Below are 22665 nucleotides of genomic sequence, written 5' to 3' on the forward strand. Positions count from 1 at the left end.
CTGTGCTATACTGTTATGATTGATCAGCCTACTTTCTTTTACCTCTCATAAATAACTAATCTGTGCCATTCTTTTCTTGCATGTGCCACATTTCCTACTCCCCTCAAAGAGCCAATGCCTTCCTGACCTTTTCTTCTTCCCTACTATTAAAAACTACCCTGTGGAAAGAAGCTAATAAGCTCATTCATTCATTCACACCAAGGTATTAATGACTGATATGGCTTAATATAAAATAATACTTCTTTAGGGTTGACTTTTTTTAAGGAGGGTGGGATTGTTAAGGGAATGTAAAACCTTAACCCAAAACCCCACTGAAACTTAAAGCATATATTGGCATAGGAGGATGAATAAGTTGTGTGCATGGCCATCTGTGCTCTTCCAATCTTACCATTGTTTAGCTGGCCTAGGGCTTGTGTGAATCCTTCTCATAGAAATAAGGTAGGAATGTAAAAGAGGGGATGAAAAAAATAAGAGATCTTTTACTGTACTGATAATATATCTGTATTATATTGATTCACTGATTTTAGGAATACCTAATTCTGATATGACCCCAAGAGACACAGACACCCAGGAAAAAGCTTTAATTTGGACACAGTCATAGATAGAATTTCTAGGGTTTCAGTATTTATGTATTTACATCTGAGTCAAAGTAGTGTCAAAGATTTTGTTCCTTTATTTCATGCAGAAATAAAACTCTCTCAGATAGGTCTGTGGTTTATCTGCTCTAGGAATTTTATGGTCTGGAAATACTACCCTAGAGTTATTCTTGATACTCTTCTTTTTCTTATTTCACATCATTCATCAAGTCCCTTCGTTTCTTGCTTTATTAGGTTTCTCATATATTTCAGTCTAGTTCTAATTCAGCAAATACTTATTGAGTACCTGCTTTATGCCAGATACTGTGCTCTGGGCATCTAAATATCTCTATCCCAAATTTCTCATCTGGAAGAGAATATAACATGATACAAGCAGTTGTAGATGTGTTTAAATACAGAAGTAGTATACCAGGGAGAATTACACTGCCAGAGAAGGTCAGAAAAACTTGCAAAGGAGATGGGGCTTGAATGGGTTTCCAAGGATGAATAAGAGTTCATCATAATAATGGCAGGGAAGCACAATATTGTAGGCAGAGGGCAAAGCAATCACACAGACATAGAAGCACAGTGTAGGCTGGCAGCTATTAATACAAGTGGTATTCCTACAGAATATATGAGGTTTGAACCAAGGAGTGTGGTAAAAGATCTGTCCTGCTTATTTTCATTATCCAGATCTCATATGCCTAGAGCATCAACTTGTTTATTTTTATGTATGTCATTATTTAAGACGTAGTCTTTTTTTGGTATACCACTAAAGCCTTACGTGTGTGCCACTTACTGAGACTTCAGCCACTGTATCTTGTTACCTAAGTGTGTGTATGCAGTATGTGTCCTCAGTCTTCAGTTCTCAAGACTTCATGGTAACTGTTTTTAATACTGTCTAAGGGTGGTAGAAGGAGGAGTGGCAACTTTTACTTTTATTACATGCTCTTATAAGTTTTATAATCAGATTTGAAAATAATAATTTTGAATATCTATTGTAGTTAAGGGGCTAATATGAAAATAGCAGTAGTACTTTGTTAGTCACAGTAATATAATTTACTATGCCAAATCAGTTCAGCAAGTGAGTTTTTCTGCTCTCTGTATATGCAACAGTATATTATGAAAATAGCATACAATGGAAGAAAACAGGAAGAGGATACTTTCTGTCCATATCTGAGAGAAAAAAGAGTTCAGATTTATACTCATAAAATTTCTGCTTGTATCCAGCTCTCCAGGAGAGAAAAATCATAGAGAAATGTTTATTAATTTCTGTTCATCATAAAATTTGAAAACAAAAAGGCTACTTATAAAATGAATATAATGCTTTAAAATTAAGTTATATGGAAAATACTGAAGCAAACTGATTTTTATGTTAATTTATGTTTAACTTTTTTTGAAGGAGGCTGGACAGTTTTATGCTAAATACAAAGAAACAAGATTGAAGGAAAAGGAAGATGCACTGACTAGAACTGAATTTGAAACACTTCAAAGTGAGTTTTAAACATTAGTGTATTAACAATATCATATAAAACTATTTAAATGTTAATTATCTTTTAAATTCAGCAGTAATTAAATTTTCTGATTTTCTTTTTTTCCCTACTTCTAGTGTAATCACTTGTATTTAATGTATTTGACATGAAACATACTACATTATAGTATTACTTAACCACTCAAGTTCAATATCCCTCCCAAAGTGCTGGGATTACAGGTGTGAGCCACTGCGCCTGGCCTCAATATCAGAAGGAAGGATAAAATCAGCTTGGGTCATGTAATTCCTCAATTCAAGGGTCATCCAAAGTTTGCAAAGCCCTAAAATACTTCAGTACTATAATTACAGTTGATATTTAGTGCTAGTTAATAGTTAATCACCCAACTTGCTGTGTAACAGTTGTAGTTAGGAAACCTGAAAATAGATTGGTCACGGTGGCTCACTCCTGTAGTCCCAGCACTTTGGGAGGCCAAGGCAGGCGGATCTCAAGATCAGGAGATCGAGACCATCTTAGCCAACATGGTGAAACCCCATCTCTACTAAAAATACAAAAAATAGCTGGACGTGGTGTCACGCACCAGTAGTCCCAGCTACTCAGGAGGCTGAGGCAGGAGAATCACTTGAACCCAGGAGGGGGAAGTTGCAGTGAGCCGAGATTGTGCCACACACTCCAGCCTGGCAACAGAGGGAGATGCTGCCTCAAAAAAAAAAAAAAAAAAAAAAGGAAACCTGAAAATACCAATAATTTTTGTTTTGAAAGTCTTTGTTTCATTTGCAATATTGTTATATAGCATGAACAACCTTGAATGAATTATCAGTATGTTGAAAAGAAATCATCCATTCACCACAAAGACAGTTCTTGCTAATTTTAGGGAAAATTGAACATATTATTTAAAAAGGTATTTTCTCAGCCCCAGTCCTTTTGTTTATTTTTGTCTTATCTACATCTTACCTCCCACATGTATATACTATGTTTCTTTGCATTTCTTTATTTTTATTCCAAGCACTTAATACTACTTTAATTTATATATTGTTTTTGTTTACCATCTGATTTCCACCCCCACACCCGCAATAGAATGTAAGCTCCATGAGGGTAAGGACTTTATCTGTTTTGTTACTGTTATGTCCCAGGTTCTGGGGATTTGGGTGTGGTCATTTTAGGGGGTCATTTTTCAGTCTGTCATAATCCTTCAGATGTCTGGACAGCTTTAGAACAGAGACTGTTCATCTTTGTGTCTGCAGCATCAATTAGTGTCCTGGCACGTAATAAATGTTCAGTAAATGGATGAATATATGAATTCATGTAATGTCATGAATACTAATGAGCATCCACTGAGCACCTACCCATATAAAACACCATCTCAAGGAGCACATAATTTAATTCAAAAAGTTTCAATACTTACAAATAGGAAATAATATTCATATCAACTATATAATTGTTTAATGTAGACTTCTGTTAAGAGGAAGGAGTTAGAACGATAGAGGATTATTACATACCAAGGTTGATGTGTGTTAAGAAGTAGGAGTGTACAAATGAAACTCTGTCATTTTTATATAACTGTTATTTTAGAAAAAAATGGTACATAACATTTTCTAAGCCTTTACAGACTAATCACAAGGAAAAGAAAAATTACATTTGTAAGAAAAGAGAGACTATCAGCCAGGCGCAGTGGGTCACACCTGTAATCCCAGCATTTTGGAAGGCTGAGTTGGGTGGATCATCTGAGGTCAGGAGTTTGAGGCCAGCCTGACCAACATGGTGAAATCCCATCTCTACTAAAAATACAAAAATTAGCTAGGCATGGTGGCAGACACATGTAATCCCAGCTACTGGGGAGGCTGATGCAGGAGAATCACTTGAATCTGGGAGGCAGAGGTTGCAGTGAGCTGAGTTCATGCCATTGCACTCCAGCCCAGGTGAAAAGAGTGAAAGGCCGTCTCAAAAAAATAAAGAAAGAAAAGAGAAGAATATCAAATTAATCCAAAATTTACCTGTAGTGACAACATGACTACACTACATTGCATTGCTCTCATAGACACGGCTTATCATTTCTGTATAATTTTTGTTAAAAAAAAATCACTTACTTGTTATAATTTTGGTAGATGTGTTAGAATTCTTTAATAGTAACAAGACTAAGTATATACACTACCTCTTTTGAAATTAGGGGTTAAACATGAAGTGTTTATCACTATACAGAAGTTCCTTTTGGAGTTTTTAACTATTTTTCCAAAATTGTTCAATGACTTTTGTTCTGCTTAAGAGTTTGATACAATTCTCAAACAGATTTAATAGTCTCTCGGCTGGACGTGGTGGCTCATACCTGTATTCCCAACACTTTGGGAGGCCATGGCGGGTGGATCACCTGAGGTCAGGAGCTCAGGACCAGCCAGGACAATATGGTGAAACCTCCTCTCTACCAAAAATACAAAAATTAGCCGGTTGTGGTGGCAGGCGCCTGTAATCCCAGCTACTCAGGAGACTGAGGCAGGAGAATCACCTGAACCCTGGAGGCAGAGGTTACAGTGAGCCAAGATCATGTCACTGTACTCCAGCCTGGGTGACAGGGCAAGACTCCAATCTCAAAAAAATCTCTTCTTATTTTGTTATTGTCTGATTATATAAAAATCACATACTAAAAATATATTTATATCTGAAAGTGAAATGTGTAACAGTCTTCTAAAACATTTGAAAATTCATCACTAGCTTATCAGTTATTGAAACTCAGAATGGAATAAGTAAATACCGGAACGAATATTAAAAACAATTCTCATACTATGCTCTGAATAATAAGACTGTTATCTCAATGCTTCTTTTATCAGTGGTATATTTAGAAAAGGTGATGGTTATCAACATTAAGAATGTTAAAGAACAGTCACATTTACTGTTAACAATGTCAGACTGTCATGTATTTTTTGATGTAGTCTCTAATGGTTACATGCAAAGAATATTTTAATTAATTTTGTTAACTTCATTACAGTATTCTGCATTGTATACTTTAGAATTAATACATAAGGCCCCAAATCCCCCAGTGTGCATTTCATTTGCCCCATCCTTCTTAATTTTAAAGACCATCATCAGAATATCAAATTCATAGTAACATTTCCATCTACTTAATTGAGTAAATGCATCTCATGTAGATTAGCAGTAGCTGTTTTATGCTGCCTGTGTTTCATGACCTAATTGCTAATCTGCCCTCATCTGCTTTACTGCTTAGATTGTACGGTATTCTCTGAGGGCTGCACTAGAACTACTTTTAGTAGGGTGTGATAATCTTATTAAAATGGTATTTTAGATATTTTAGGTATTTTAAAATGGTATTTTAGATATATCTATGTCTCACATATTTTGATTTTTTTTTTTTTTTTTGAGGCAGAGTCCCACTCTACCACCCAGCAATGGTGTGATCTCGGCTCACTGCAAACTCCGCCTCCCAGGTTCAAGCAATCCTTCCACTTCAGCCTCCTGGGTAGCTGGGATTACAGGCACTTGCCACCATATTAGCTGGCATGCCCAGCTAATTTTTGTATTTTGAGTAGAGACAAGGTTTCACCATGTTGGCCCAAGCCAGTCTTGAACTCCTGATCTCAAGTAATTCACCCACCTCGGCCTCCCAAAGCGCTGGGATTACAGGCATGAGCCACCTCGCCTGGCCACATATTTTGATATATTTTTGTTTAACTCAGCTCAGTATTTTTTTCCTTGAGATTTCCTCTTTGATCCATTAATTATTTAAAAGTATATTGTTTAGTTTCCAAATGTTCAGGGACTTTTTTGTTATATTCCTATTAGCAATTGGTAATTTGATTCTCTTTTCATCAGGAAGCATACTCTGTATGAGTTAAATCCCTTTAAATTTGTTCAGGTCTGTTTTATGGCCCAAGATATGGTCCATCTTGGTATGTACTCCATGGACATTTGAAAAGAATCTGTATTCTGCTGTGGTGAATTGGAGTGTTCTACAAATATCAGTTACATCCAGTTGGCTGGTGGCACTGAGTTGTATATCATTGCTGATTTATAGATCTAGTTATGCTATCAATTATTGAGAGAGAGTACTGGACTTTTTGACTGTATTTGTAAATTTGTCTTCAGTTCCATCAGTTTTTGCTTCACGTTTTGCAGCTCTGTTGTTTTGTATGTACACGTTTAGGATTGCTGTGTCATCTTGGTGGATCTTTTTATCATTATATAGTGTCTCTCCTCATTCTTAGCAATTTGTTTTTGCCTTAGAGTCTGCTTTACCTTACCTGATACTAATATAACTACTTCTGCTTTTTTTAAATTAATTTTTATATGGTATACCTTTCCAATCCTTTTACTTTCAACCTACCCATATTGTTATATTTGAAGTGAGTTATAGATAGCATATATATGTAAAAAAGATGTAAAACCATGTATGTGTGCGTGTGTGTATTAAATAGACAATTTGTGTATTTAAACCATTTACATTTAATATAGTGATTGATATGTTAGGGCTTAAGTCTGCCATTTTATTTTTTATTTTCTATTTTTTCTCTCTCATTATGATTTCTCTGTTTTCTCTATTATATATAGCATTTCTCTGTTACAGATAGCATATATATGTAAAAAAGATGAAAACCCGTGTGTGTGTGTGTGTGTGTGTGTGTGTGTGTGTACTAGATAATTTGTGTATTTAAACCATTTACACATAATATAGTGATTGATATGTTAGGGCTTAAGTCTGCCATTTTATTTTTTGTTTTCTATTTTTCTCTCTCATTATCATTTCTCTGTTTTCTTCTTTCTGCCTTCCTGTGGTTCAATATTTTTTAGAATGCCACTTGAATTTATTTATAGTGTTTTTTTAGTGTATTTCTTTGTATCACTTTTTAATGGTTATAACAGGTATAATGTTATATATACATAACATATCACAGTCTACTGGTATAAGATTTTTGCTATTTAAAGTGACATACATACCTTACCTCCCCTTAAATCCCTTTACCTTCCTTATTTATAATATAATTGTCTTGAGTATTTTCTCTATAAATACTGAAGGTTATAATTTTGCTTTAGCAGTCATACATAATTAGAAAGCTTAAGAGGAAGAAAGTCTGTTGCCTTTACTCATATTTTTACTCTTTCGTTCTTTCCTCTTTCCTGGTTGTCCAATGTATTTTCTTTTATAATTTCTTTTCTGTTTATAGAGCTTCCTTTAGCCATTATTGCAGGATAGGTCCACTGGTGACAAATTCTTTTAGTTTTCCTTCACATCAGGATATCTTGGTTTTCCCTTCATTCTAGTAAGATATTGTCACAGGATATTAATTTCAGGTATAACAGTTACTTTCTTTCAGTATTTGAAAAATGCTGTGCCACTTCCTTCTGGCCTCCATGGTTTGGGGTGAGAAATACACTGTTACTTGAATTGTATTTGTATTGCAGATATGGTCTTATTTCTCTGTTGCTGCTTTTAAGTTGCTGTACAGAGTCTCAAAACTTCCCAGGGCTCTGTTCCTTTTTTTGTTTTTTCAGTCTACTTTCTGTTTTTTAGATTGGGCAATTTATGTTTTTCTATTCTCAAATTCACTGATTCTTTTCTCTGTTTGCTTCATTCTGCCATTGAGCCCATCCATTCAGTTTTCAACTTGAGTTAGTGTACACATCAATTCTGACATTTGTTTGGTTCTTCTATATGCCTTCTGTTTCTTTGCTGAAACTTTGTTATTTATTTGTTTCAAGAGTATTCATTATTGCTTGTCATATCATTATTACATGGCTTCTTTAATAGCCCAGTCAAGTCATTTAAATATCTCTTTCATCTTGTTGGCATCTGTTACCTTTTCTCATTCAAATTGAAGTATTCTTGGTCCTTGTTGTGACAACTGAGTTTTTATTTAAATTTGGATATTTAGGGGTAGTATGAAATGTTGAATCTTATTTTAATCTTCTGTTTTACCTGGGCTTCTCTGACAATACTCAAGCCATGGAAGGGGTAGTGCTGCCTGTTACTGCTAGGTAGGATTGAAGTCCGAGTTTCCTGTGTGGTCTGTTTGACAGATGAGGAACAGAGTGTTTATAGATTCTCAGGTGGGTGTGGTTCCTGTTTGCCACTAGACCTCCATTAATAACACGCTGCCTGGGAGGTAGAACAGGAATACCTACTTACTACTCCCCACTTGGCCTCCACTGACATTTTGTGGTGATGGCCTCGCTACCACAGGGCAGTTGTGAAAGCCCTGATTCTCCACTAGGCTTCCCTTTTTTTTTTTTTTTTAAATTGAGATGAAGCCTCGCTGTCTTGTCCAGGCTGGAGTGCAGTAGCATAGTCTTGGCTTACTGCAACCTCTCCCTCCGAGGTTCAAGTGATTCTCTTGCCTCAGCCTCCCTGGTAGCTGGGATTACAGGCACACACCACCACACCCAGCTAATTTTTGTATTTTTAGTAGAGACAGGGTTTCACCATGTTGGCCAGGCTGGTCTCGAACTCCTGACCTCAGGTGATCTGCCTGCCTCAGCTTCCCAAAGTTCTGGGATTACAGGTATAAGCCACTGCACCAGCCCTCTAGGCTTCCTCTGTAACCACACTGTCTGGTAGAGGGTGAGACACCTATTACTTCTCAGTGGATATGGAGGTTCAAGCTACCCCTGTGGTCTCCACTGACTTTATTAGCAGGAGGAGCCTCCTTATCTTTTAGCCTTCTCTCTCACATCAGCCTGGTGGGGAGTTTGGATGACTCATTACAGGCTGGCAATGGCAGAAGCCTAAGTTTCCCATTAGTCTTTGCTCTCATGGTGGGTAGTAGGATGGGGATGACACTACTTCCTGTCTTGTTTGCCTGAATTCGTGGTTATTGTCTAAAACCTTTATCTTTTAGACAAAAGATAAATGTCTTTACTCTCTCTTTTTTGGTCCTTTAGCTAGGGAGAGCAGACTTTTTTCGTTTGTTTGTTTTACCTATATGTGTGTGTCTCTGCCTGTTAGTGTTTCTGGGTTGCTAGTTTCTCCAGCACAAAGTCTGGGATATATAAGAAACTCAAAGAAAACTCACAGAACTGACCACCCTGGGTATTCCTTGAGTCCTGCAGTACCTAGCTGGTCAGCCTTCTCTCTAACTTACATTCTTCTTGTGTTTGTTTTATATATAATTGTTAATATAAGATACAAGTAAACACTTAGCTTGTTTACTCTTTTACCTTTTTTTTACAATTCTTAGAGGAATGTGGAAAAGTTCTCCATTTTTTCTGAAATGGAAGTTTTATATTAATTTCTGGTATGGTTGGGATCTTGCCCCCCTCACCCAAATCTCATGTCAAAATATAATCACCAGTTTTGGATGTGGGGCCTGATGGGAGGTGATTAGATCATGGGGGCAACTTCTCATGAATGGTTTAGCACCATCCCCTTGGTGCTGTTCTCGAGACAGTGAGTTCTCATGAGATCTGCTTGTTTAAAAGCGTATAGCACCTCCTGCGTCTCGCACTCTCGTTTCTGCCCCTGCCATATAAGACACTTACTCTTCCTTTGCCTTCCACTGTGATTGAAAGCTTTCTGAGATCTCTGCAGAGGCAGAAGCACTCATGCTTTATGTACAGCCTGTAGAGCTGTGAGCCAGTTAAACCTCTTTTCTTTATAAATTACCCAGTCTCAGGTATTTATTTATAGCAATGTGAGAATGAACTTACACTTTGTAAAATGATTTTTAAAAGCTTATTTATTTATTTTTTAACTTTTAGGTTGGGGGGAACGTGAAAGTTTGTTACATTGGTAAACTCATGTCATAGGGCTTTGTTGTACTGATTATTTCATCACCACATATTAAGCCCAATCAATAGTTATCATTTCTTCTCCTCTCCCTCCTCCCACCCTCCAGGCTCAAGTAGATCCCAGTGTCTGTTGTTTCTTTCTTTGTGCTCGTAAGTTATCATTTAACTCCCACTTGTAAGTGAGAACATGTGGTATTTGGCTTTCTGTTCCTGCTTTAGTTTGCTAAGGATAATATCCTCCAGCTCCATCCAGGTTCCTGCAAAAGACATAATCTTATTCTTTTTTATGGCTGCATAGTATTCCATGGCATATATGTACCACATATCAAATTGGTCTTTGATGAGCACGTTGATCCATGTGTCTGCTATTGTGAACAGTGCTGCAGTGAACATTTGTGTACATGTATCTTTATGGTAGAATGATTTATACTCCTCTGGGTATATACCCCATAATGGGATTGCTGGGTTACATAGTAGTTCTGCTTTTAGCTCTTTGAGGAATCACCATACTATCTTCCATAATGGTTGAACTAATTTTCACTCCCACCAGGTGTTCCCTTTTCTCCACAACCTTGACATCATCTGTTATTTTTTGACCTTTTAATAATAGTCATTCTGACTGGATTGAGATGGTATCTCATTGTGGTTTTGATTGCCATTTCTCTAATAATCAGTGATATTGAGCTTTTTTTTATGTGCTTGTTGGCTGCATGGATGTCTTCTTTTGAAAAGTGTCTGTTTATGTCATTTGTCCCCTTTTTGATGGGGTTGTTTTTCTCTTGTAAATTTATTTAAGTACCTTATAGATGCTAGATATTAGACCTTTGTCACACACATAGTTTGCAGAAATTTTTCTCCCATTCTGTAGGTTGTCTGTTTACTCTGTTGATGGTTTCTTTATGCTGTGTAGAAGCTCTTAAGTTTAAGTTTAAATCTTACTTGTCAATTTTTGCTTTTGTTTCTATTGCTTTTGGTGTCTTTGTCATGAAATCTTTGCCTGTTTCTGTGTCCAGGATGGTATTGCCTATGTTGTCGTCCAGAGTTTTTATAGTTTTAGGTTTTACATTTAAGTTTTTACTCCATCTTTAGTTGATTTTTGTATATGGTGTAAGGAAGGAGTCTAGTTTCAATCTTCTGTATATGGCTAGCCAGTTATCCCAGCACCATTTTTTATTGGTTGTTTTTGTCAGCTTTGTCAAAGGTCAGATGGTTATAGGTGTGCAGCCTTATTTCTGGGCTCTCTGTTCTGTTCCATTGGTCTCTGTGCCTGTTTTTGTACCAGTACCATGATATTTTCATTACTATAGCCCTGTAGTATAGTTTGAAGTCAGGTAGCATAATGCCTCCAGTTTTGTTCTTTTTACTTAGGATTGCCTTGGCTATTCAGGCTCTTTTTCATTTCGTATGAATTTTAAAATAGTTTTGTCTAGTTCTGTGAAGAATGTCATTGTTAATTTGATAGGAATAGCATTGAATCTGTAAATTACCTTGGGCAATATGGCGGTTTAAATGATACTGATTTTTCCTATCCATGAGTATGGAATGTTTTTCCACTTCTTTGTGTCTTCTCTGATTTCTTTCTTTGAATTTTGTACTTCTCATTGTAGAGCTCTTTCACCTCCCTGATTGGCTGTATTCCTACGTATTTTATTCTTTTTGTGGCAGGTGTGAATAGGACTGCCTTCTGATTTGACTCTCAGCTTGGCTCTTCTTTGAGTTCCAGAGTGCTAGTGATTTTTGTACATTGATTTGTGTCCTGAAACTTTGCTGAAGATGTTTACCAGCTAAAGGAGCTTTGGTGCCACAACTGTGGGGTTTTCTAGATGTAGAATCATGTCATCTGCAAACAGGGATAGTTTGGCTTCCTCTCTTCCTATGTGAATGCACCTTATTTCTTTCTCTTGCCTAATTGCTCCAGCCAGGACTTCCAGGACTTCTAATGTATTCAGTAGAATTGGTAAGAGAGGGCATCCTTGTCTTATGCTGATTTTCAAGGGGAGTACTTAGTTTATTGAGAGTTTTTATTTTTTTTTTATTTATTTATTTTTGGAGGTGGAATTTTGCTCTTGTTGCCCAGGCTGGAGTGCAGTCACACGATCTTGGCTCACTACAACCTCTGCCTCCCAGGTTCAAGCAATTCTCCTGCCTCAGCCTCCCACATAGCTGGGATTACATGCTTGCACCACCATGCCCGGCTAATTTTGTATTTTAAGCAGAGATGGGGTTTCGCGATGTTAGACAGGCTGGTTTCGAACTCCTGACCTCAAGTGATCCACCCGCCTCGGCTTCCCAAAGTGCTGGGATTACAGACGTGAGCCACCACGCCCGACCTATTGAGAGTTTTTAACATAAAGGGGTGTTGAATTTAATTGAAAGCTTTTTCTTTGTTACTCAGGTAATCATGCAGTTTTTGTCTTTAGTTCTGTTTATGTGATGAATCACATTTATTAATCTGCATATGTTGAACCAACCTTGCTACCTGAGGAAGAAGCATATTTGATTGAGGTGGATTAGCTTTTTGATGTGCTACTGGATTCAGTTTGCAAATATTTTGTAATTTTTGCATCACTGTTTAATCAAGGATATTGGCCTGCAGTTTTTTTATTGTTGTGTCTATGCCAGGTTTTGGTATCAGGATGATGCTGGCCTCATAATGAGTTTGGGAGGAGTCCTTCCTCCTCAATTTTTTAGAATAGTTTCTGCAGGAATAGTACCAGCTAGCTGTTCTTTGTACATTTGGTAGAATCCAGCTGTGAATCCTTCAGGTCTTGGGCTTGTTTTTACTTGGGAGCCTATTTATTCCATATTCAGTTTTGAAGCTTGGTTTTGTTCTATTTAGGGAATCAATTTCTTCCTGGTTCAGTCTTGGGAAGGTGTATGTGTCCAGGAATTTATTCATCTCTTCTGGGTTTTCTAGTTTGTGTGCATAGAGGTTTTTGTAGTAGTTTCTATTAGCTATTTTTACTTCTGTGGGGTCAGTGGTAATGATGATTCCCTTTATCATTTCTAATTGTGTTTATTTGGATTTTCTCTATATTTTATTAGTCTCCCTAGTGGCTTATCTATCTTACTAATTGTTTCCAAAAAAAAATCTATTTCTGGATTTGTTTGTCTTTTGAATGTTTTTTTTTGTCTCTGTTGCCTTCAGTTCAGCTCTGATTTTGGTTATGTTTTGTCTTCTGCTAACTTTGGGGTTGATTTGTTCTTGCTTCTCTTATTCTTTCTGTTGTGATATTAAGTCGTTAATTTGATATCTTTCTAACTTTATTATGCGGGTACTTAGTGCTATGAATTTCCTTCTTGACACTGCCTTACCTGTGTCCCAGATATTCTGGCATGTTGTATCTTTGTTTTCATTAATTTCAAAGAACTTCTTGATTTCTGCCTTAATTTAATGGTTTATCTAAAAGTCATCCAGGAGTATGTTGTTTAATTTCCATGGAATTGTATGCTTTTGAGCAAGTTTCTTAGTCTTAACTTTTGTTTTTATTGCACTGTGGTTTGAGAGTGTGTTTGGTATGATTTCAGTTTTTTTGCATTTGCTGAGGATAATGTTCAATTATGTGATCAATTTTAGAGTATGTGCCATGTGGCAAGGAGAAGAGGGTAGAAAATTCTGTAGAGATCCATCAGATCCATTTGGTCCACTGTTGAGTTTGGATCCTGAATATCTTTGTTAATTTTCTACCTCAATGATCTGTCTAATTCTGTCAGTGGATTATTGAAGTCTTCTACTATTATTGCAGGTGAGTCTATGTCTCTCTCTAGGTCTCTAAGAACTTGCTTTATGAATCTGGGTCCTCCTGTGTTGGCTGCATATATATTTAGGTTAGTTAAGTCTTGTTGAATTGAACCTTTTACCAATATGTAATGTCCTTCTTTGTGTTTTTTAATCTTTAAATTAGGATTGCAACCCCTGCTCCTTTCTGTTTTCCGTTAGCTTGGTAGTTTTCCTTCATTTCTTTATTTTGAGCCTATGGGTATCATCACTTGTAAGATGAGTCTCCTGAAGATAGCATACTATTGAGTCTTTTTTTTTTTTTTTAATCCAACTTGCCATACTCTGTGCCTTTTAAGTGGGGCATTTAGCACATTTACATTCAGGGTTAGTATTAATATGTGTGGATTTGATCCTGTTATTGCATTGTTAGCTGGTTATTATGTTGGCTTATTTGTGTGATTGATTTATAGTGACACTGGTCCGTGTATTTTTGTGTCAGCTTATAGCAGTCTTTCATTGCTGTTTAGTGCTCCTTTATAAATGCTTATTTAAAAAGACATCAAACACTTGCAATTGTAATGAAACACCCTAGAAATAAATTCAAAACAACTGAATTTATTTGCTTTTTAAAAAATAACTGATCTCTGTATGCAGCCCAGATTAGTTCTGCTATTACTCTGCTTCAATGGTGATTTCATATTTCTCAGTGTAAAAGCATCATCAATAATTATTCAGTCATTTCTCCAAATAGCATTTACTCTGTTAATAGTTTTGTTCTCTATGAAGAAATAGTAAATAGTCATACACATACAAACACATACATTCCCATATACAGTTATACTTGAATACTTTTGTTTCTAGGAGACTTGCTGGGGAAAAGGCTAAAGATTTTAATTTTAATGTGTTTAGACTGCTTTCCAAAAAGGCTGTAATAGAATAATTTACCTTTCCCCCACCAATTTGGAAGTAGCCTTTTCTCTTCCAACAGTACATCTTAATTAGAGTTTAAATTTGTACTCATATGATTGGCATAAAATTATATCTTGGTATTACTTAATTTTTATTTTTTTAACCTTTAGAGAGTATGAACCTCTTTTCTTATTTCTTGGCTATGTGGATTTGTTCAGTTGTGGATTGCCTATTTATGAACTTTGCCTATATTTTTCTATTGGGTTGCTTATCCCCTTGTTCATTTATAAAATCTCTTTATAAATCCTGTTTGTACTCTGAATTGAATACATCCTTTTCAAATCTGTTATTTGGCTTTTGATTTGTTTACTTTTTAATCTTTTTTTAAATAGCCTCTGGGTTTTCATTCTTAACTAAGATGTCCTCTTCCTTTAAATAGTACATGTAGTTTTTAAGATTTCTTTTTGCAAAATTTTTATTGTTTTTGCTTTTAAAGATAGTTATCTTATCCATCTGGAATTTATTTGTATATACAGTGTAAGATTGTGTCCAGTTTTCTTTTAAATGGATATTCAGTTGTGCAAGCATCACTTATTATTTTCCCACTAAACTGAAATATAGACAGTCCTATACTTATGATTTGACTTATAAATTTTTGACTTTATGATGGTGCAAAAACAGTACTGTACTTTGAATTTTGAATCTTTTCCTGGACTAGCAATATGCGGTAGGATACTCTGTCATAATGCTGGGTAACAGCAGCAAACTGTAGCTTCCACTTAGCCATATGATTATGAGAGTTAAAACTGATCCTCTACAGTGTACTGTGTTGCTATGTTATTTTGCCCAACTATAAGCTAATGTCAGTGTTCTGAGTATGTTTAAGGTGGACTAGGCTAAGCCATGATGTTAGTTATATGAAACAGATTTTCAAATTAAGGATGTTTTCAGTATATGATAGGTTTATCAGGATGTAATCCTATAAAGTCAACAAACATTGGTATTGATGGATTTTCTATTCTCTTCTAGGAATTTTTCTATTCCTATGCCAATATATATTGATTTTATTACATTGGCAGTATGATACATGCAAACACACATATACACACATACACATGGAGTGGTGAAAATACTGTTATGAGACTGTTTTGAGTTTGACTATAGTAATTAAGAATAGAGTTGCTTCTCAGTGTTAAGTCTCCAATTAAAATGGTGTGTGTGTACATATATATAAATTTTTTGAGAAAGAATCTCGCTCTGTCACCCAGGCTGGAATTCAGTAGCGTGATCTCAGCTGACTCTACCCTCCACCTCCTGGGCTCAAGCAATTCTTACCCCTCAGCTTCCCAAGTAATTGGGATTACAGGTATGCACCACCATGCTCAGCTAATATTTGTATTTTTAGTAGAGGCAGAGTTTTCCTATTTTGCCTAGGCTAGTCTCGAACTCCTGGCCTCAAGTGATCCACCTGCCTTGGCCTCCCAAAGTGTTGGGATTACAGGCATGAGCCACTGCTCCTAGCCCTAAAATGGGATTTAATAAAAAGCTCAATGGATTTTCATCTATTAATAACTACTTGATGTTGCCAGATCAGATTTCACCTTTGTAAAATATTGAAAAATAAATGTATGCCATTTAGTGAGAGCCATTTTTTTTTTAGAGATGAGAAACTTGATACTGTTCTAAGTGTTAACTTACTTTCCCAATATTATTTAGCTATTATGTGATAAAGTTATTATTACAACATTAAATTGAAGTTCTGTAGGCCAGGCGTGGTGGCTCATACCTGTAATCCCAGCACTTTGAGAGGCCAAGGCGGGAGTATCACCTGAGGTCAGGAGTTCGATACCAGCCTGACCAACATGGAGAAACCCCATCTCTACGAAAAATACAAAATTAGCCAGGTGTGGTGGTGCATGCCTGTAGTCCCAGCTACTCAGGAGGCTGAGGCAGGAGAATCACTTGAACCCAGGAGGCGGAGGTTGCAGTCAGCCCAAATCACGTCGTTGTATGTAGCCTGGGCAACAAGAGCCAAACTCCATCTCAAAAAAAAAAAATTGAAGCTCTTTTTAATTGTGCCAAAATGAAATATTTGATGAAAAATACTTTGAAAATAAAGATGTGTACAAATTGATATGATGGCAATATCATGATCCTCTTCACAATAGTAACATCTCTGAGTTTTATTTAGAAACAACTCAATGGTTTTTGTACAATAAAACTTATAGCTAATTATTTATAACAAAACAATTATATTTTGAGTTTTCTTTCAGGATATGATCTATGAATAAAATGTTAGGAATTCATTTTATTCTTTAAAAATCTCAATAATTGGTTATTTTAAACATTTTTTAGAACAGAAGAAAGTTAAAAAACCAAAACCTGAATTTCCCGTATACACACCTTTAGAAAGTGCATATATTCAGTCTTACGATCATGGAACTTCCATAGAAGAAATTGAGGAACAAATGGATGATTGGTTGGAAAACAGGAACCGAACACAGAAAAAACAGGTAAACATCATAAAACTTGTTTTTATTATTTTTTTAAATATATATATTTTATTGCACTTTAGGTTCTGGAGTACATGTGCAGAACATGCAGAATTATTGCATAGGTACATACATGGCAATGTGGTTTGCTGCCTCCATCCCCCCGTCACCTTTATCTGGCATTTTTCCCCATGTTATCCCTCCCTAACTTCCCTATCCCCTGCTGTCCCTCCCCTATTCCCCCACAACAGACCCCAGTGTGTGATGCTCCCCTCACTGTGTCCATGTGTTCTCATTTTTCAACACCTGCCTATAAGTGAGAACATGCAGTGTTTGATTTTCTGTTCTTGTGTCAGTTTGCTGAGAATTATGATTTCCAGGTTCATCCATGTCCCTACAAAGGACACAAACTCATTGTTTTTTATTGCTGCATAGTATTCCATGGTGTATATGTGCCACATTTTCCTTGTCCAGTCTATCATCAATGGGCCTTTGCGTTGGTTCCAGGTCTTTGCTATTGTAAACAGTACCGCAATGAACATACGTATGTGTGTGTCTTTATTATAGAACGATTTATAATTCTTTGGATATATACCCAGTAATGAGATTTCTGGGTCAAATGAAATTTCTATTTCTAGGTCTTTGAGGAATCGCCACACTGTCTTCCACAATGGTTGAACTAATTTACACTCCCGCCAACAGTCTAAAAGTGTTCCTATTTCTCCAGATCCTCTCCAGCATCTGTTGTCTCCAGATTTTTAAATGATCGCCATTCTAACTGGCGTAAGGTGGTATCTCAATGTGGTTTTGATTTGCATTTCTCTAATGACCAGTGGTGTTGAGCATTTTTTCATGTTTGTTGGCCTCATAAATGTCTTCTGTTGAAAAGTGTCTGTTCATATCCTTCGCCCACTTTTGAATGGGTTTGTTTGTTGGTTTTTTCTTGTAAATCTGTTTTAGTTCTTTGTAGATTCTGGATATTAGCCCTTTGTCTGATGGGTAGATTGCAAAAAATTTTTCCCATTCTGTTGGTTGTCAGTTCATTCTAGTGATTGTTTCTTTTGATGTACAGAAGCTCTGGAGTTTAATTAGATCCCATTTGTCAATTTTGGCTTTTCTTGCCAATGCTTTTGGTGTTTTAGCCATGAAGTCCTTGCCTATGCCTATGTCCTGAATGGTTTTGCTTAGGTTTTCTTCCAGGATTTTTATGGTGTTAGGTCTTATGTTTAAGTCTTTAATCCATCTGGAATTAATTTTAGTGTAAGGTGTCAGGAAGGGGTCCAGTTTCTGCTTTCTGCACATGGGTAGCCAGTTTTCCCAACACCATTTATTAAACAGGGAATCCTTTCCCCATCGCTTGTTTTTGTCAGGTTTGTCAAAGATCAGATGGTTGTAGATGTGTAGCGTTACCTCCAAGGCCTCTGTTCCGTTCCATTGGTCTATATCTCTGTTTTTGTACCAGAACCATGCTGTTTTGATTACTGTAGCCTTGTAGTATAGTTTGAAGTCAGGTAGTTGATGCCTCTGGCTTTGTTCTTTTTGCTTAAAATTGTCTTGGCTGTGCGAGCTCTCTTTTGGTTCCATATGAAGTTTAAGATGGTTTTTTCCAGTTCTGTGAAGAGAGTCATAGGTAGCTTGATGGGGATAGCGTTGAATCTGTAAATTACTTTGAGCAGTATGGTCATTTTCACAATATTGATTCTTCCTAATCATGAGCATGGAATGTTTTTCCATCTGTTTGTGGCCTCTCTTATTTCGTTGAGCAGTGGTTTGTAGTTCTCCTTGAAGGGGTTCTTTACATCCTTTGTAGGTTGTATTCCTAGGTATTTTATTCTCTTTGTAGCAATTGTGAATGGCAGTTCGTTCTTGATTTTGCTCTCTTTAAGTCTGTTATTGGTGTATAGGAATGCTTGTGATTTCTGCACATTGATTTTGTATCCTGAGACTTTGCTGAAGTTGCTTATCAATTTCAGAAGATTTTGGGCTGAGACGATGGGGTCTTCCAAATATACAGTCATGTCATCTGCGAATAGAGCAATTTGACTTCCTCCTTTACTAATTGAATACCCTTTATTTGTTTTTCTAGCCAGATTGCTCTGGCTAGAACTTTCAATACTATATTGAATAGGAGTGGTGAGAGATGGCATCCTTGTCTGGTGCCAGATTTCAAAGGGAATGCTTCCATTTTTTGCCCATTCAGTATGATATTGGCTGTGGGTTTGTCGTAAATAACTTTTATTATTTTGAGATACGTTCTGTCGATAACTAGTTTATTGAGAGTTTTTAGCATAAAGCATTGTTGAATTTTGTCAAAGGCCTTCTCTGCATCTATTGAAATAATCATGTGGTTTTTGTCTTTGGTTCTGTTTATGTGGTGGATTACGTTTATAGACTTGTGTATCTTGAACCAGCTTGCATATCCAGGATGAAGCATACTTGATCGTGATGTATAAGCTTTTTGATGTGCTGTTGCAATCAGTTTGCCAGTGTTTTATTCAAGATTTTTGCATCTATGTTCATCATGGATCTTGGCCTGAAGTTTTCTTTTTTTATTGAGTCTCTGCTGGGTTTTGGTATCAGGATGATGTTGGTCTCATAAAATGATTGGGGAAGGAGTCCCCCCTCTTTTTGGATTGTTTGGAATAGTTTCAGAAGGAGTGGTACCAGCTCCTCTTTGTACCTCTGGTAGAATTCGGCTGTGAACCCATCTGGACCTGGACTTCTTTTGGTTGGTAGGCTATTAATTGCTGCCTCAACTTCAGCCCTTGTTATTGGTCTATTCAGGGTTTCAACTTCTTCCTGGTTTAGGCTTGGGAGGGTGCAAGTGTCTGTGAATTTGTCTATTTCTTCCAGGTTTACTGGTTTGTATACATAGAGTTGTTTGTAGTAATCTCTAGTGGTTGTTCGTATTTCTGTGGAATTGGTGGTGATATCCCCTTTATCATTGTTTATTGCATCTATTTGATTCTTTTCTCTTTTCTTTTTTATTAATCTGGCTCATGGCCTGTCTTCTTCTGTTGATCTTTTAAAAAATCCAGCTCCTGAATTTATTGATTTTTTTGAAGGGATTTTTTGTGTCTCTATCTCCTTCATTTCTGCTCTGATCTTAGTTATTTCTTGTCTTTTGCTAGCTTTTGAGTTTTTTTTAATCTTGCTCCTCTAGCTCTTTCAACTTTGATGATAGAGTGTCGATTTTAGATCTTTCCTTGCTTCTCATGTGGGCATATTTCCTTGCTTCTCATGTGGGCATATTCACTGCTTTAAATGTGTCCCAGAGATTCTGGTATGTTGTGTATTCGTTCTTGTTGGTTTTGAAGAATATCTTTAGTTTTGCCTTCATTTCATTGTTTATCCAGTCAACATTCAAGAGCCATTTGTTCAGTTTTCATGAAGTTGTGCAGTTCTGAGTGAGTTTCTTAATCCTGAGTTCTAATTTGATTGCACTGTGGTCTGAGAGACTGTTAGGATTTCCGTTCTTTTGCATTTGCTGAGGAGTGCTTTACTTCTCACTTTTAGTAAATTTTAGAGTAGGTGTGATGTGATGCTGAGAGGAATGTATATTCTGTGGATTTGGGCTGGAGAGTTCTGTAGATGTCTATTAGGTTTGCTTGGTCGTGATCTGAGTTCAAGTCCTGTATATCCTTCTTAATTTTCTGTCTCATTGATCTGTCTAATATTGACAGTGGAGTGTAAAGTCTCCCATATTATTGTGTGGGAGTCTAAGTCTCTTTGTAGGACATTAAGAACTTGCTGTACATATCTGGGTGCTCTTGTGTTTGGTGCGTATATATTTAGGATTGTTAGCTCTTCTTATTGCATTGATCCTTTTACCATTATGTAATGCCCTTCTTTGTCTCTTTTGTTCTTTGTTGGTTTAAAGTCTATTTTAGCAGAGACTAGGATTGCAACTCATGCTTTTTTTTTTGCTCTTCATTTGCTCAGTAAATCTTCCTCCATCCCTTTATTTTGAGTCTATGTGTGTCCTTACATGTGAGATGGGTTTCTTGGATACAGCACACCAATGGGGTTTGTCTTTTTATCTAATTTGCCAGTCTGTGTCTTTTGATTGGGGCATTTAGCCCATTTACATTTAAGGTGAATATTGTTATGTGTGAATTCAATCCTGCCATTTTGATGCTAGCTGGTTTTTTTGCCCATTAGTTGACGAAGTTTCTTCATTGTGCCGATGCTCTTTACCGTTTGGTACGTTTTTGGAGTGGCTGGTACTAGTTGTTCCTTTCTTTTTTTTTTTCCCATGTGTCCAGCCAAGCAGCAGCTTTATTAGTGGCACTGAGTTCTCCCCATACCTTACAGTGTGCTTGGAAGCATTCCTGAGGGTTTCCATGGAATGCCTCCCAGCACTCAGGACAACACTGGAGCATCAACGCTGGGATGATATAAATAAAGCTTTGGTGTGTAGGTTTGCAGGAGAGAGTATAGGTTAACACTTTGATACGAAAACTTCAGACAACACCAGCTCTCAGTGTGAATCGGGTTTCTGGCCAAGGGGGTAACTTCTACGTGACTGGACACTGGGCCTGTTGCCATGGCTACTCGGGGCCCCTGTGGCAGGAGAAGGGTGTCTAGGGCTGGGGCTCCGCGCGGCCCTGTTGCTTCGCCTTCATCTGCAAGTACCGCCCTTTGCCTTCCTCAAAGCGCTTCTTCTTGTCCTCAGTCTCGGGCACAAGGTGGGGCACGGGCAGCGACCTGCCCTCCTGGCTCAGAGACACGTAGGTGAAGAAGGCACTGGCAGCCCAGTAGCGCTTCTGAGAGCTGTCCTCAACAGGGTCGGCGTCCACCAAGACCTTGATCTCCATGGACTTATTGCTCGTGAAGGTCACTCATCCTGAGATGGTGATGACGAAGCCTTTTCTGATCTTGTCGTGAAAATTAATGGTGTCCATGGAAGCTGTAATGATGTTGGTCTTGCAGTGGCGTGCAGCCACAATCCCTGCTATCTTGTCCATGAGCTTCATGGTCACGCCTCCATGCACAAAGCCGTGTAGGGTACAGTCTGAAGGCCCCACCAGGTGAATCAAGCTGGACTGGCTGTAGCTGACAGTGTTTGGCTCTGGGTTGAGGACTGGCTGGACAATGTCCCCGTTCCTCCACTTGGTCTCCATGCGCTCCAGCTTCTGGTCTTTGTATCGCTTCCGGCCCTCCTCCTCCTGCTCCTGCCGGGAATACACAACAGGAGGCACCTTGAGGACCTTGTCCACATTCTTCAGTGACAGGGGCACATACCAGAGTGTGGCCTTATTGGTCAGCTTTTTGGTACCTGTGAAGATGTTTTCAGAGAACACATTGACCTGCACCTCCACCGAGTGCTTAGAGGTATAGGTGATCTCCGTGCTGACATTGGCCACCTCCCCAATGCACATGGGCGACAGGAAGTCAGTGCACTGAACCCGAGCCAGCGCGGCCACACAGCGCTCCCCGTTCTGGCTGTTGCAATGCCGGGTGCCGATGATGGCACCCGCCTCCTCGATCATCTTCAGGATGGTCCCCCCGTGGACATTGCCGGCCACGTTGGCGTCATCTGGCTGCATGATCTGGCAGATCTGGATGGTGGATGGCGTCTCGACGTCTGGGCCTGACATGCTGGTGGCAGCGGCAGCAGCAGCAGCGGGTGGCTGCAGGAAGGCGCAGGTGTCTGGCAGGCCCGGCACGGAATCTAGTTGTTCCTTTCTATGTTTAGTTACCATTTGGTATGTTTTTGTAGTGGCTGGTACTGGTAGTTCCGTTCC

At 37.8% G+C, this 22665-nt stretch overlaps 1 protein-coding gene and 1 pseudogene across 1 annotated transcript in view; one reads left to right on the forward strand and one right to left on the reverse strand.

The window, feature by feature from the left end:
* DNAJC1 (DnaJ heat shock protein family (Hsp40) member C1) overlaps window positions 1-22665 on the forward strand; it is a 226393-nt gene that overhangs the window by 107869 nt on the left and 95859 nt on the right. Inside the window, exons 7-8 of the mRNA XM_012450115.2 lie at window positions 1978-2068; window positions 16782-16939. Of these exons, the coding sequence (XP_012305538.1) occupies window positions 1978-2068; window positions 16782-16939 (249 nt within the window). The remainder of the gene's footprint in view (window positions 1-1977; window positions 2069-16781; window positions 16940-22665) is intronic.
* On the reverse strand, window positions 21502-22518 carry LOC105715710 (cytosolic acyl coenzyme A thioester hydrolase-like; annotated as a pseudogene).

Source organism: Aotus nancymaae, unplaced genomic scaffold (assembly GCF_030222135.1).
Source record: "Aotus nancymaae isolate 86718 unplaced genomic scaffold, 86718_ANA_hifiasm-v0.15.2.pri h1tg000077l, whole genome shotgun sequence".
Lineage (NCBI taxonomy): Eukaryota > Metazoa > Chordata > Mammalia > Primates > Aotidae > Aotus > Aotus nancymaae.